The sequence below is a fragment of the Sciurus vulgaris genome, assembly GCF_902686455.1.
Source record: "Sciurus vulgaris genome assembly, chromosome: X".
Lineage (NCBI taxonomy): Eukaryota > Metazoa > Chordata > Mammalia > Rodentia > Sciuridae > Sciurus > Sciurus vulgaris.
Window position 1 is genome coordinate 73,786,047 of NC_136471.1, and position 14,400 is coordinate 73,800,446.

Below are 14,400 nucleotides of genomic sequence, written 5' to 3' on the forward strand. Positions count from 1 at the left end.
AATACGTTTCCAGTGATGGTGTTTATGGAGAGGTAAATAGTGTATTGTTGCAAATGCTTAACTATTTCGATGCAATAAATTTGTGTAAAACTTTTTTCTTGTTCAAGCATTTAATTTTAATTATAATGCATCTTTTCTTAAGAGTTAATAAAAATTGGTTAGAATCAAGATACATAGACTAGCTTTTAGCCAAGGATGTTCCGATGTTCCTGACATTGAGGAAGTAAATACTTTGAATTTCCAAAACATATATGGTCATATATACTTATGTGATAAGTTTACAACAGATTTATGATTATTTAGTTTTTCTATTTGAAAGTTTTGGTAGCTTTTTTAGTTCATTTAAAACACTTCATATCTTGGATATTTTAGTAGATATAAAGAAGTTTCTATAATTTTAACATACTATTATATAGCATCATTTGTATTTGAAAGTAGAGGTTTCCCTTTGTGAGATAGAATGGTTTAAGCTGTGAGCTAGTTTCTATTTAATTGCATTTATTTAATGAACAATGACAAAATATAGGTTGATGCTCTAGTTTTATTGAGCTTCTTAGAAAAAAGTATAAATAATATCCTTATATTTTGAAATTTATATAATAATTTACTTTAGATTTTTTATCTTAGGATTGATGTATTTTCTCAAAAGCAATAATATCAATTAGCTTGTCATGATTTTAAATTTATACACATAATTTAAGTTAGTTATGCAAAAGTGCTACTAGGATAATGTTTTCATTTGACTTGAATATTTGTTAGTTGGGGGTTTAAATTGGTTCCTCTTTGAAAAGACTCCATTCATATAATGTTTATTTTGGTTGCAATTTAATAATTAGGCTGGCATTTAAAACACATCCCTTATCCAGTGTGATTGAGACCAGAAGTGTTTCATATTTCAGAGTGGTTTTTTTGGTATCTGATTCTGTTTGCCTAGACTTTACCAGTTGAGCATCCCTAATCTGAAAATACTGACAGCTTTCAGAGCACTTCAGATTTCAGATGTATTGATTAGGATTGCACAGCCTGTATGTTATGATTCTGTATGTTATGATTCAGTATAACTGGGGATATTTAGATTTTTTTCATGTTATAATTTAATACTTGTACAGTGAAGTAGCCTTAGTAATGTGATGATAGTGTGTTCAAATTAGTAACATCAGTGTTGAGAGTCATTATTTGTGGAATATTCTTATTTGCATATTTTGCAGGATATGAAAAATATTTAGAATTGAGCTTTTGAGAGTGAAAACACAATGGATAAATTTTTCTCAGCAAGCATTATTTTTTATTTCCAATTTTGAGTCAAAGCAGAGAGTTCTATATGGATACCTTTCCTGCTAACACAGACACAGGTGTGCCGCACATACAGACACATACATTTACTTTATTGTTGAAGAATGGTTACTTGGTTCTAGTACTATTCCACAGTTTTTCTCATGATTTCTCTGTGAGTGGGGCTAAGTAATTTTTTTCATGGAAGGAAAATATATAGAGATTGCTCAAAGAAATCACCCATCTTTGATAGAAGTTATACCTAATTATAGTGAGAATAGATCATAGCCTTTTAAAATTCTAATTATCCTTTCATCTGATGTTAGTTTTGCGTTTTTAAACTAGAAAATATACAAATTATTGTGTTATTTTCTACCGGCTTGTGTGGGCGTACTGTTGAAGGCTTTGTACTGTTCATCTAACATATTTGAGAAGGTATTAATGATTCCTGGATATTGTTCATGCTAATGAAGATATTTAATGATTGTTTACTTGATTTCACCAAAATTATGGCATGCGTATATCATAAGACTTTCACCTGGCTTCTTTTTAAACATTTCCAAATGCCCATCTCTACTCCTACATGTTTTAATCCATTCTCTATACAGATTTGCTACATCTGTGATGTTTTTTCTTTTGTTTTTTAATGGTGGTATTGTTTGGTTAGTAAAATTGTTCTGATTCTTCTTTATAGTATTTGGAAAACAAAGGTAGCATTCTAAATTGAGTATTTTTTTCTGTTTTAGTAAGGGTTTTAAATATCTAGAAATTTTAAGATTTTTCAATTTAGTTTTTCAACATAGTTCAGGTAAGTATTATAAGTTATATAACACAGTGTCCAACTAGAATATATTTGTAGGTGAGTAAACTGCTTGCAGTTTTCACCAACTGTCTATTGTATTAGAATTCCCAGCAAGGAAGATAATGTGGTCAATAGTGGGGACTTTTCTCCTCTGGTTCAGATTTAAACATTATATCTAATATTTCTTTCCTGTTTCCCTGTTCTTTGGTGATTTTGAGATTTTCAGAAAATGAGAAATAGGTCTTCCTCCAACAAAAAAAGAAAGAATAAAATTTGTATTTTAGTGTTAGCAAATGTAACTCAGTTTTGTGACTTGGAGTAATTTCTTGTTTTCACTTTTCAAGTGCAAAAATATTGAATGAGTTCTGAAATATGATAAAGTTTTCTAAATTTATATCATTGCTAATATATTCTTATAAAATTTAGATTTTTTGGTGAAATGAAGGGATACACATTTTGTGATACAGGCATATTCAAGCATCATAGCCTATGTATGAATTATTAATAACTCTGGGTTCTTAATTTCATACAGCTTTTGTCTACACCTAAGATTTTGTAAAAATCATTTGATAGTAATTTTCGTGGTATCCTCACCAAAAAGAAAACTGGACTACATCCTATTAATTAGAGATATTATAGAACATGTTACTGAAAAATGCTTTGAATCATTGTTTAGCTTTTGATTAGTTGGTGACTTTATCATTATCTCATGAATTACCAGTTTTGGTAATAGATCATTATGGCTTTGTAATATTTTTAATAGTTTTAAAACCAAGAATTTAATTTTGAATATAAAGGTTAAAATATATGCTGTTATAAAATTTGAAGAATTCCATAGTAATTCCAGAACATATTTTATTCTTAAAATTTATAACCTTTTAGTACATCATATTTGTTAAAACAAAGCTTTATGCTCTACTGGAAGTATATATGTGTTGTTTATCATCTTGTTATCACAGAGAATATTTAACATTCCTTGCTTGTACGCCTCTGAATTGTTTTACAAATCAACTTGAAAATATGATGTTTTATTGCTACATCAGCCATTAATTTGTATCTCTTGAGCATGTGTTTCAACCTTATTTTATTCAGAATTCTGTTAAATATATATTGTATTGTGGAAGTGTTCACAGAATGTCTAAAAACAATTTTTAAACAAATTTTGTTGTGTTTATATAGGTACATAGTATTTAGGCCTTCTAAAATGTAATTTTTATTTAGCAATTTTCCTCAGACTTGTTTTCAGATCCTCTTAAAAGATAAAATAGTATTATATGATGTATCTCAGATGGCCCATCAATACATTTTAGAGATGAAACATACTGAACTAATGATGTTTAGAATTTTTTTTAACCTTTAAAATCTGGATTTTTTTCATTTCTAAATATATAAATTTGAAATCAGTGAACTGTGGAATCTTTAAGAATATGATTATAGCTGGGCGCAGAGGCACACGCCTATAATCCCAGTGACTCAGGAGACTGAGGCAGGAAGATCACAAGTTCAAAACCAGCCTCAGCAATGTAGTGAGGCCCTTAGCAATTTAGTTGAGACCCTGTCTCATTATAAAAAATAAAAAAGGGGTGGGGATGTAGCTCAGTGGTTATGCACCTCTGAGTTCAATCCCTGGTACCAAAATATAAATATGATTGTTACGTATTTGTCCAGGCACTCATTAGTACAAAAGTAGTTAATAAGTGTAGCACTGGCCTAGTAAAACTAACAGTAGATGGGAATTGGATCTGAGGTTCTACTCCTGGCTTTGCCACTAACTAGCTTTGTTTCTTTGGCTAAGTCATTTTCCCTCTCTAAGCCTTTTTTCTCATCTATAAAATGACATAGTTGAAATCTAAGGTTCTGTCTTCCAGCTCTAACATTTTGTGCTGCTTTTGTTATGGCTGTTTCTCTAAAACTCCCTTGAACAAGAGATTCTTCTCTTGTTTGATTCTTTTTAAAAAAGTCAACATTTTGAATTATTGATTTATACATCAGAAAGAGGCAGTCTCCTTTTCTTTCTTATTTTGAGTGCTTAAACAAGACATTACTTATTTCCTTACTAGATAGGATCATAATTACTAAGGGCTTTCTTGGCTTTCTAATCCCACCCACCTCCTGATTGCTTGTTTGTGTCATTGGGCTCATTTCTTATTATTTTATTTTTGCTTTCTTTAGTAGTTGAAGGTGTCATAAGGCGTCCTCTTAATGTTCATTATGCAATTTAGAAGACTTAGTTTGTGTGGGTTTTGGGGTCCTACTATTTATTCTTTCATGCTCCAGTTCCAGTCATTGTTTGTTTGTGGGTTTTTACCCTCCCTCCCATATTATTTTGCTTTCTCCCCCTCTCCCTTCCCTCCCTTTCAGGAAAATGGAGGAGTGGCTCCATTACCTCCGGCTCTGCCCAGGTTTTCTGCCACGAGAGTGGCACAGCCTGTGCCTCTAATGCTTCTGATAGAGTCGTGACTGCTTTGGATGCTACACCTGCCCCAAGATGTAATATTGAGCATTGAGATTCCAGGGGCAGTACCTTGTTGCCAGGATGATTTTCCCAGAAACGTCTTGGAAAGCCTCAAGAAAGGAAACTTCAGAGCAAACAGAATCAACTAGGGATCATGACTATACATCCATCACATGCATACCAGCACGGGTCCAGCCGAGGCCTCCAAAATGATGCTTTACCAGCCTCAGCTGGTTCTCAAGTGATGATGTCCTTGAAGTCTCTGTGGCCCGTGACTCCAGAGTTAAGGTAGTGGAGTTTCCCTTTAAAGCATCTCACAGCAGGCTTTGTAGATGGGACACATCTCACCTCAACATGCTTGCTGACTACTCAGGTTGAAGGTCAGCCTCAGCCCTTAGATCCTTTAATTTAAGCTCTAATTCAGAAATGTAGTAGATTATATAATAGGCTAGGTTTATGGTGCAGTAGGTCTTTGACATTACACTTGAGCCATCAGGAGAGTTTATGCAAAATTATTCAGCTTTATTAACTTTTTCATAATTTACTTGGCTATAAATAAGGGCTTCCTGGGTCAAAAATGTTAGAGGGAAAATATGAAATCTTAGCCTTGTAAAACTTGGGGAGTCTCCATCACTCTATTTAACTTGTGATTTGGAGAAAAATGACCATTCTTTGAAATTTGTAATTTTCCTGTTTCTAAAGTAACTATGATTTATTCTACATATTATGTCCTTTCTGAAGGTTGTTGATGAGTTGTAATTCTTAGTATGTGGATCTGATTTCATTTTCTGTCACTTATTATGTCATTTATTAGTTAATATCCAATTGTATTATCTCATGTATCGTACTGCTTAGTTTGTTGACAATTCCAGAACTTGAAAATTAGATAGGTTTACATATTTTTCACCTCCCATTTAGTGGACATATTTTTCAGAGTTTAGAGTTTGAAAAAAGAAAAAAGAATACATGGTTTCTTACAATTAACAACCACATCTTTATAGCTAGTATGGAATTTTTGCACTTTTTGGAATTTGTAAACACAGACATCCATTTTTTCTCTATGGGGGGACAGGGTCCTGGAGATTGAACCCAGAGGCACTTTACGACTGATTGACATCCCTAGCCTTTTTTTCCTTGTTTTTGAGATAGGGTTTCCCTAAGTTGCTGAGGCTGATCTTAAACTTGCAATTCTCCTGCCTCATCCTCCCACATTGCTGGGATTACAGATGTGTGCCACCGTACCCGACCAGAATTATGGTTAGTGAACTAAAATTTGGCTAGAGTTTGAATTTAGTTTTGTTGACTGTTGCCTTACCCAAATGATGTTACAGGATTTCCTTGTAACCACAAATGAGCCATGTTTTTCTATTTCTAGTCTAGTAACAAACACTTCACATACGTTATACACATACATATAATTTTTTGTTCCAAAATTTATTACCCAAACTAATTTGAGAAAGTTTTTTCTAATCTATGAGACATGACAACATAGTGTATATTAAAGATGATTTTAGAGAATTTTCTCCAGAAACATATTTTCATTCAGTTTAAAGGACTTCAGTTTATTCTTTAATGTGTTGGAAATATTCCTTATTTATAGACTTAGGAACTTAAGCATGTTTGGGTTCATATTTTTTCGTGGCAAGATAAAAAGTTAAACTTCAGTGTTAGTCCCCATTTTAAGACATGTGTTGTGTACAATCCAGGTCAGCAAACCACTGATCCAGAAATTAAGCTTAAAGTTAAACATTACAGTGCCGAATTCCAGTAATATTTAAATTGGGGTGACCTAATTCCACTTTATTGAAATAAAAATAAGGGCAGAAACAATCAGAAAAGCAAACTCATCTGTGGCATCCTTTAGCAGTTGGTTGTTTCATGTAAATATTTCTGATCCAGCATTTTGAAGGCGAGAACATGAAAAGGCATATATTGAACTTTTTATGGATGTGGTTTGCTTCAATCTGTTGAGGTGCCTTTGCTGTGCATCTGTGAATATAAATAGCAGTAAACATTCTACCTGTCAAAATTGAGATTTAACATGCATTAACATTTCCTGTTATTGAATGAATTCTTGATTGAAATGTGAGTGCATGCTAAGAAATGTAAAGAGGGGTTTCAAATCCAGAAATAACAAAAATTTCACATTCTCATCTATACGATTTTGACTGAGCTAGTCAGTGTTGATTGCAGAGTGAATGTTTACCTCATAGAACTTATCTCATGGCGGACTGAGTCTTGCCACCTTCTTTCTGACCCTTTTTATAAAGGCGTTACTGTGATTTATTACTATGTAGCAAAAGGATAGCCAAACTGATCAAATTCTTTGTCTTGCACAAAAATCTTTGATTTCTTTTATCTTACATTTTCAGATAACTTTCATTAGTGTGAACATTAAAGTTTGCTAGAAATATTTTTACATGCAATAGAAGAAGTATTTTCTTATGTTTTTAGCATTTGAATTTTTCTATTAGCAAATTGGTCTTTGAGGAGGAGCATCTTGAGAAATTTTGGTGTGAGCAGAGATATTGCACTATTTTTTTTCTGAAATTGAAAACTTGTTTATGGTAATTTGTGTTCTTTCATCATGCTTTTTATATTTAATAGCACTCATGTCCCTTCTCTTCTCTGCCTTAGCTCAAATATTACTATAGATTCCTTATTGCTTCAGTAATTAATATTTGGTGTTGTTTTAATCTGTTCAACAGATTTATGAAGTAAATTGAAATTATAGTCCAGAAATATTATCCTCCTGTTTGAGGCACTATTTCATAATATAGTGATGTATTGCACACTAATTCTCCAAGAATGTTTTGCTGTTGATTAAAACTTCTCCTGTGGAGTTTTCTCTTGGAATGCCATTTGTCTGGATAAGTGGATTTACTGTTCTTGGCCTGTCTGACATTGAGTTGTTGGATGATGGCACCAGAGCAAATACAGCTTTCTAAGATTATACAGCTTCAAATTATAATTGGTCAAAATAGTCAGTAGAATATATTCTTCCTGTGATTTTTTTTTTTTAGTATACTGCAGAATTGTATAGCACTGAGAAAAAAGTCAATGCAAAGAACATTTTTTAAAAGTGTTCTTTGGCAGCTTAGATTAAAACATGATTTTGCTAGTGTCTTATTTACAATGTCAGATGACCTTTATTTCTATTTTGATAGAGAAAATTCTGTTTTTGTTTTCAATTTGATGTACTTCACTCCCAAATATATAGTTTTTTATTGTTTTTTTACTCTAAAGAATTGCCAAGAAGATGCTTTTAGAAGAAATTAAAGCCAATCTTTCCTCTGATGAGGATGGGTCTTCAGATGATGAACCAGAAGGAGGGAAAAAGAGAACTGGAAAACAAAATGAAGAAAACCCAGGAGATGAGGGTGAGCTTCCCAAAGAGAAGTAAAGGATGTTATAATTTGATTCCTTGACTAGTTCAGTCTTTGAGGAATATCCAACCAAGAAATTTCTTAATGGATACATTTTAAAGTTTATTAAAATATTTTAAACTGTATTACCATTACTTCTTTGTGTATCTTGTAGTAATCATGGAAGTTACTCTAGTTCATCAGTTATTATTAGTAAACAGTTGATTTTTAAGGCAGAGCATTTTATGCTTTAAAATGATATTCTTTGGTGGGGCTGGGGTTGTGGCTCAGTGGTAGAGTGTTTGCCTGGCATGTGTGAGGTCCTGGGTTCGATCCTCAGCACCACATATAAATAAAATAAAGGTCCATTGACAACTAAAAAATTATTTTAAAAATGATATTCATTGGTGATATTTTGTTGATATTTAGTAATAGTGATTTATCAAGTCTGATGTGTAAGATTACTTCACCAATGATACCAAAGTGTATGTACATATCTGATTTTTTCTCCATAAACTATGGCAATTGTCAACAGACAACATAGTTTCATAAAGCATTTTAAAGGAAAAATTGGCCGGAGAAGGTTTTATTGATATATTTTCTTCATTTAGAAGCAAAAAATCAAGTCAATTCTGAATCAGATTCCGATTCTGAAGAATCTAAAAAGCCAAGATACAGACATAGGCTTTTGAGGCACAAACTGACTGTGAGTGATGGAGAATCTGGAGAAGACAAAAAGACAAACCCTAAAGAGAATAAAGAAGTCAAAGGCAGAAATAGAAGGAAGGGTAAGATATTTTAATTCTGAATGTAAGGAACATACTGGTTTCATAAGTAATTATAGTAATAAACTTAAGTATCTGTTCAAATAATTGACCTCTGATATTAAGAGAATATCAGTACACTGGAAGAACTTTTCTTCTACATCAAAGAAATAAAGAATTTAAGAGTGGGATGGTAATCCAGAAACTTGACAAAACACAATTTTAAACCTTTAATGGTCATAAACATTTAGGTTATAAAGAGAAATAAATGTGACAAAAGTTAAATATACTCAAAAGCTATGTAGGAAATATAGAATTATGTACCACTACAAGAATAAAAAGCACTTTCCTATGGGAAGACAGAAGATCCAGTTGGCTTGGGTAGATTTCTGCAATTTCATTCGTCAAACTTGACTTGCATGTAGTCAGTCTTTTTTACTACATTAAACATCTGATCCTTTTGGGTACTATTGTATACACCTGTAATCCAAGTGACTTGGGACACTGAGTCAGGAGGATGGATGTTTTGAGGACAGCCTGGACAACTTAGCAGGACATATCTCAAAACAAGAAATAAAAAGAGCTGAGGATGGAGCTCAGTGGTAGAGCTCTTATCTAGCATGCACTAAGTCCTAAAAAACAAAACCACAAAAGCCCAGAAAAGTCTTGAGTTCTTTTGTGCTGGGAGTTTACCTACTGACAACATAACATTATGTATTGAACATAGAAAAATGAATAAGGTGATCATAGGTACGATGATTTTCAGCATGCTTACACGTGCAAATTAGTTTGAGGAGTTTTATAATATACCTGTGAAACCAGAGGATATTATGTTAAATAAAATAAGCCAAGTACAGAAAATAATTACCACATACTTTCATTCATATGTAGAAATTTGAAGTGTTGATTTCATAAAGTGTAGAGTAGAATAGTGATCCTTAGTGGTTTAAAGGTTAAGAGGAAGGGGACATAGGGGAGGTTGGATAATAGTTTATTAAAATACAGTTAGATAGAAAGAATAATACTAGTGTTCTGTAGCACAGTTGGGTGACTTAAAGTTCATAATAATTCATTATGTATTTTATGAAGAAGTAGAAGAGAGGAGTTTGAAGGTTCCCAGCTCAAAACACAGTAAATATTTAAAGAAAGTAATACTGATTGATGTGATTTGACCATCATGCATTGTATACATGTATTGAATTATTACACCGTACCCCATAAATATGTGCAAACATTATCTGTCAATTAAAAACAACTTGAAAAAAAAATAAGACTGTGTGCCATTGCAACCCATTACATCATAGTCAGTGGTTGAGGGATATAGATACATGCATGTTTTACAAGTTTCTCACTGATCCTGCTGTATAGTGTTTTTGGCACTTCAGTAAGAATTATAGACATTAATATTATAAGAAATTCAAGCACTATAAGGGGTGTTTTGTTAACAGATGTTTTTGCTTTTGTTTATTTTTCATTTTTTTTATGGTACCAGGGATTGAACCCAGGGATGCTTAACCTCTGAGCTACATCCCTAGCCCTTTTTATTTTTTTATTTTGAAATGGGCTCACTAAGTTGCTGAGTAACTTGCTAAATTGGTGAGACTGGCTTTGGACTTGTGATCCTTTTGCTTCAGCCTCCTGAGCCTCTGGGATTATAGGCATGTGCCATAGTACCTAGCCTGCAAGCTCTTCTTACAGATTCTATAAAGGAAATGAGTGATTTAACAGGTTATATAATAACATTCATTCCTGTTCATCTTCACCAAAGGGAGCAATATGGATTTTACATCTGAAGTTTAGCTCAGGATACAGAGTGCTTTGCTGTCCATGATTACATTAAAGATTTGCTTTATTAAAACCCAAGTTTTTTGTGATGTATGTTTCCATTGCCTGCTTCTGTGGATAATTTATTCACAGGTGATTTTTTGTTGTTTGTTTGTATAGGACAGTGTCAAAAGTCCTAAAATCTCATTACATTTGATGGTCGTAGTGATTGATAGTTATATTGAATTGCATGATTTTCTTAGTTTTGTGTCCTCTGCTATATCTATGTTGTCTGGCAACTTGAATTGGGGGATGGGGAGAAATCAAGAGACAATAATTATTAGTCTAATTATTCTATTAAGTTAAATTGAAATTCATTAAAGAGTTAAAGAACAGTACAGCCTGTGAACCTTTAATTTTCTTTTAAATTGGAAAATCAAAATTATTTTAGTAACAATTTTGAAATTAACAGATGTTGCCTATAACTGTTAATATATTTATGTTAATTTTTCAGATGTGATAATGATACTTATTTAGGACAGTATCCTTAGGGGTAATGTGTCATGATGTTTCTTTGCATTTAATTTCAGATGGTTTGGTATAAGAAAGGTATGTGTGTGTGTAGGTAGAAGCAGAGCAAATGTGATAAACTTCATAAGATAATTTAGGAAAAGGAATACATGTGTTCATTGAACAATTCTTTGAAAATTTTATTTGGCCTGAAAATTTTCAAAATTAAGTATTGGATGAAAAATTATTGCTAGTCTTAAAACTATGCTTTATTTCAGGGTTTATTAGTGTGTACATGTAGGCATGCATGTTAGCATTTATTTTTTTAGTTCTCTCAAACTTCCCTGTTCTTTAGCAGTTTTTTGTTTTGTTGTTTTTATTGTAAAATATACATTACTTTAAATTTACTATTTTTTACTCATATGATTCAATGCTATAACATTGTTACATAAGCATCACCACCATATATCTCCAGAACTTTATTATTCCAAATAGAATTTTATACCAATTAAATAGTAGTTTCTAATTCCTCTCTTCCTCCTCTCTTATAAAAATTCTTTTTAGTATTTATGTCGTTTTTAGCTACAATAAAACAATCAAGTTTTAGTCAAGTTAGAACTTTAAAAATTACATTTTGAAATAATTTTTAGATTCACAGAGTGTTGCACAAATAGTACAGAGTTCATATATACTTATTTCATGTGGCTTCCCTGATTTGTTATTCTACATTTATCATAGTACAATTATCAAAACCATGAAATTAATATTGATATGGTACTACTAAGGCTTTGGCAAACCACAATTGTGGGTCAAACCAGCTTCTGCCTGTTTTTGTTTTTGTTGGTTATTTTAAACCCGGGGTTGAACTCAGGGGCACTTGACCACTGAGCCACTTCCCCCGTCCTTTTTGTATTTTATTAGAGACAGGGTCTCACCGAGTTGCTTGGTGCCTTGCTTTTGCTGAGACTGGCTTTGAACTCACAATCCTTTGCCTCAGCCTCACAAGCTGTTGGGATTACAGGTGTGCACCACCGTGCCTGGCTGATTCTACCTGTTTTTATAAATAAACTTTTACTAGAACACAGCTATATTCATTCATTCACTGTTTCCACATATGTACCTTGGCAAAGTTTAATAGAAATGACTAGTACAACAAAGAGTATATGGTACATAAAATCATAAAACATTTTCTGCCCTCTGATGTTATTTATTATATTTAAATGCCATTTGTTTTACTACTAATATCCCTTTTCTGCTCCACAGTCCAATACAGGCTCCCCAATGCATTAATGTATAATGTCTCCTTAATGTACTCTTATTTACGATAAATTCTCAGTCTTTTTATTCATTGTGACTGAGCTTTTGGATAGTGTTAATCCATTCTTTTTTCAGCTGTTCCTTGATATGTATTTGTTTAATGATTTTCATTATTAAAATGAGGTGGTTATACATTTTGATAAGAGTACCACATAAGTGGACTGTGAATGTGGCTCAGTGGTAGAGCTCTTTCCTGGCATGCATGCTGGGTTTGATTCCCCAGCACTCCAAGGGGGAAAAAAAAAGAATACTACAGAAGTGATGATGAGTCCTGATTAGCACATTGTATCAAGGATTTATAACATCAATATATCTTTTTACTGATAATATTAACCTTGATTACTGGGCTAATTTTTTCCACTGTAAAGAAAATATGTTATTTTTCTACTTGTATGTAATGAATATTTTATAAGAAAATACTTTGAGACTATGCAAATACCTTATTTCTCATTGTGATTAAGCACACTAATTTTTGCATCCATCTTGCCTGAAGCAGTTATTACTGTGGTTGTCTAGTATTGGTTTTGTGTCTTGCTACTTCCACATTTATTGTTTATAAGGAATAACTGTTTGCTCCAATTTATTTATTTACTTATTGTACTGTTTCTTTGAATATGAACTTAGAGATTTGTTTTTTTAATTTTAAGAACTCTTAATTGAAATAATAATTGTACCTACATATTAATAGGGTATGGTATGATGTTTTGATATATATGCATTGTGTAATGATCATATCAAGATATTTATTTAGCTCATTTGCCATCTCAAACATCACTTCTTTGTGGTGAGAACATTAAAAATGATCTCCTAGCTATTTTGAAATAGATACAATATTGTTAACTATAATCAGCATTCTGTATAGTAGTCACCAAAGTTATTCCTTCTATCTAGCTAGTTTTTACCCATTGACCAGTTTCTTCCCATCTTCTCTTACTGATTAACCTCCCCTGCCTCTGGGAACTACTGTTCTACTCTGCTTCCATGAGATCATCTTTTTTTGAAATCCACTACTAGAAAATTTATTTTATTGTTCAAATTGTTCCAGCTTTGGCTATTGAGAGCTCCTTCAAGTTGGAGCCTATATCCTGACATCATGAACCCCTTTTCATTTGAACACTGCTTTACTCTCTGGCACCTTTAAAAGGTTTCCATACTCATATTTTGTTTGCCCTGCTTACTTTGAACAGAAAGATAGGTCTTCTGGAATTTATATGCCTCTGTCACTTTGACAATTGTGATAACAGAAATTAGAGGAGAAAATTGGAGATTCTTTTGATAACTCCAGGTAAAACAGGAAGGGTCCCTTTTTACCAGTGCTATGGCTGGAAAACTGCCAGTTTTGCTGTCAGCACCCCCGGCATAGTTTTTAATTCAGCCTGCTTTGCAGCCACACCCAGGAAACAAAGAAAATAACACATGACACTCATAGCTCTCTTGGCCCTTTCCCTCTTTTACAGAGGGACCATTATTCAGATTTTGATTGCAGTTGCCAATCTGCCTGCTATGGTTTCCCTTTCAGAGTCCTTCAGTGGTTTGTTTTTGTGCCTCATCTGTAGTTTTTAAGCTATTATCATTGGGGAAAGAGTCTTGATCACTCTACTTTGCGTGTTTTAAATGGCAAGATTTCTTTTTTGTTAATTTACCTTTGGTAATTCTGTATTTTATTGACTGCTTATTTTCACTTGGTCAATCCATATACAAGTGAATACTTAAATTTTGATGTCGAACTATAATTTTATAATTACATTTTAAATACATTCAAATTCATAAATACAGGTTTAATATCCCTTATCTGAAATGCTTGGAATCAGAATTATTTGGGATGTTGGGTATTTTTAGATTTTGGAATATTTGCACATATAAATGAGATATCTGGGTCATCAAACCCATGTCTAACCATGAAATTCATTCATAGTTCATATGTACCTTACACACATAATTTGAAGATAGTTTTATGCAGTATTTCTTAGTGTGCCTGTATTTCAACTCTGACTTATCATGAGGTTATATGAAATTTTTCACTGTTGAAGTCATGTTGACATCTAGAAACTTTTGGATTTTGGAACATTTTGAATTTTACATTTTCAAATTAGGGATGTTCAAACCATACTGTTTAAATCATTACCTGGCATACTCTGTATGATGCAAAAT

At 32.5% G+C, this 14,400-nt stretch overlaps 1 protein-coding gene across 11 annotated transcripts in view; it reads left to right on the top strand.

Annotated features, from left to right (window-relative positions):
* The window catches only part of ATRX (ATRX chromatin remodeler), a 236,556-nt gene that overhangs the window by 99,031 nt on the left and 123,125 nt on the right, over positions 1–14,400 (top strand). For 10 of the 11 annotated variants that reach the window (XM_079123003.1, XM_079123002.1, XM_079123004.1 and 7 more), the window contains 2 exons: positions 7,776–7,909; positions 8,506–8,682. In XM_079123003.1, the coding sequence (XP_078979129.1) occupies positions 7,776–7,909; positions 8,506–8,682 (311 nt within the window). The remainder of the gene's footprint in view (positions 1–7,775; positions 7,910–8,505; positions 8,683–14,400) is intronic. The other variant, XM_079122997.1, reaches the window with a different exon arrangement.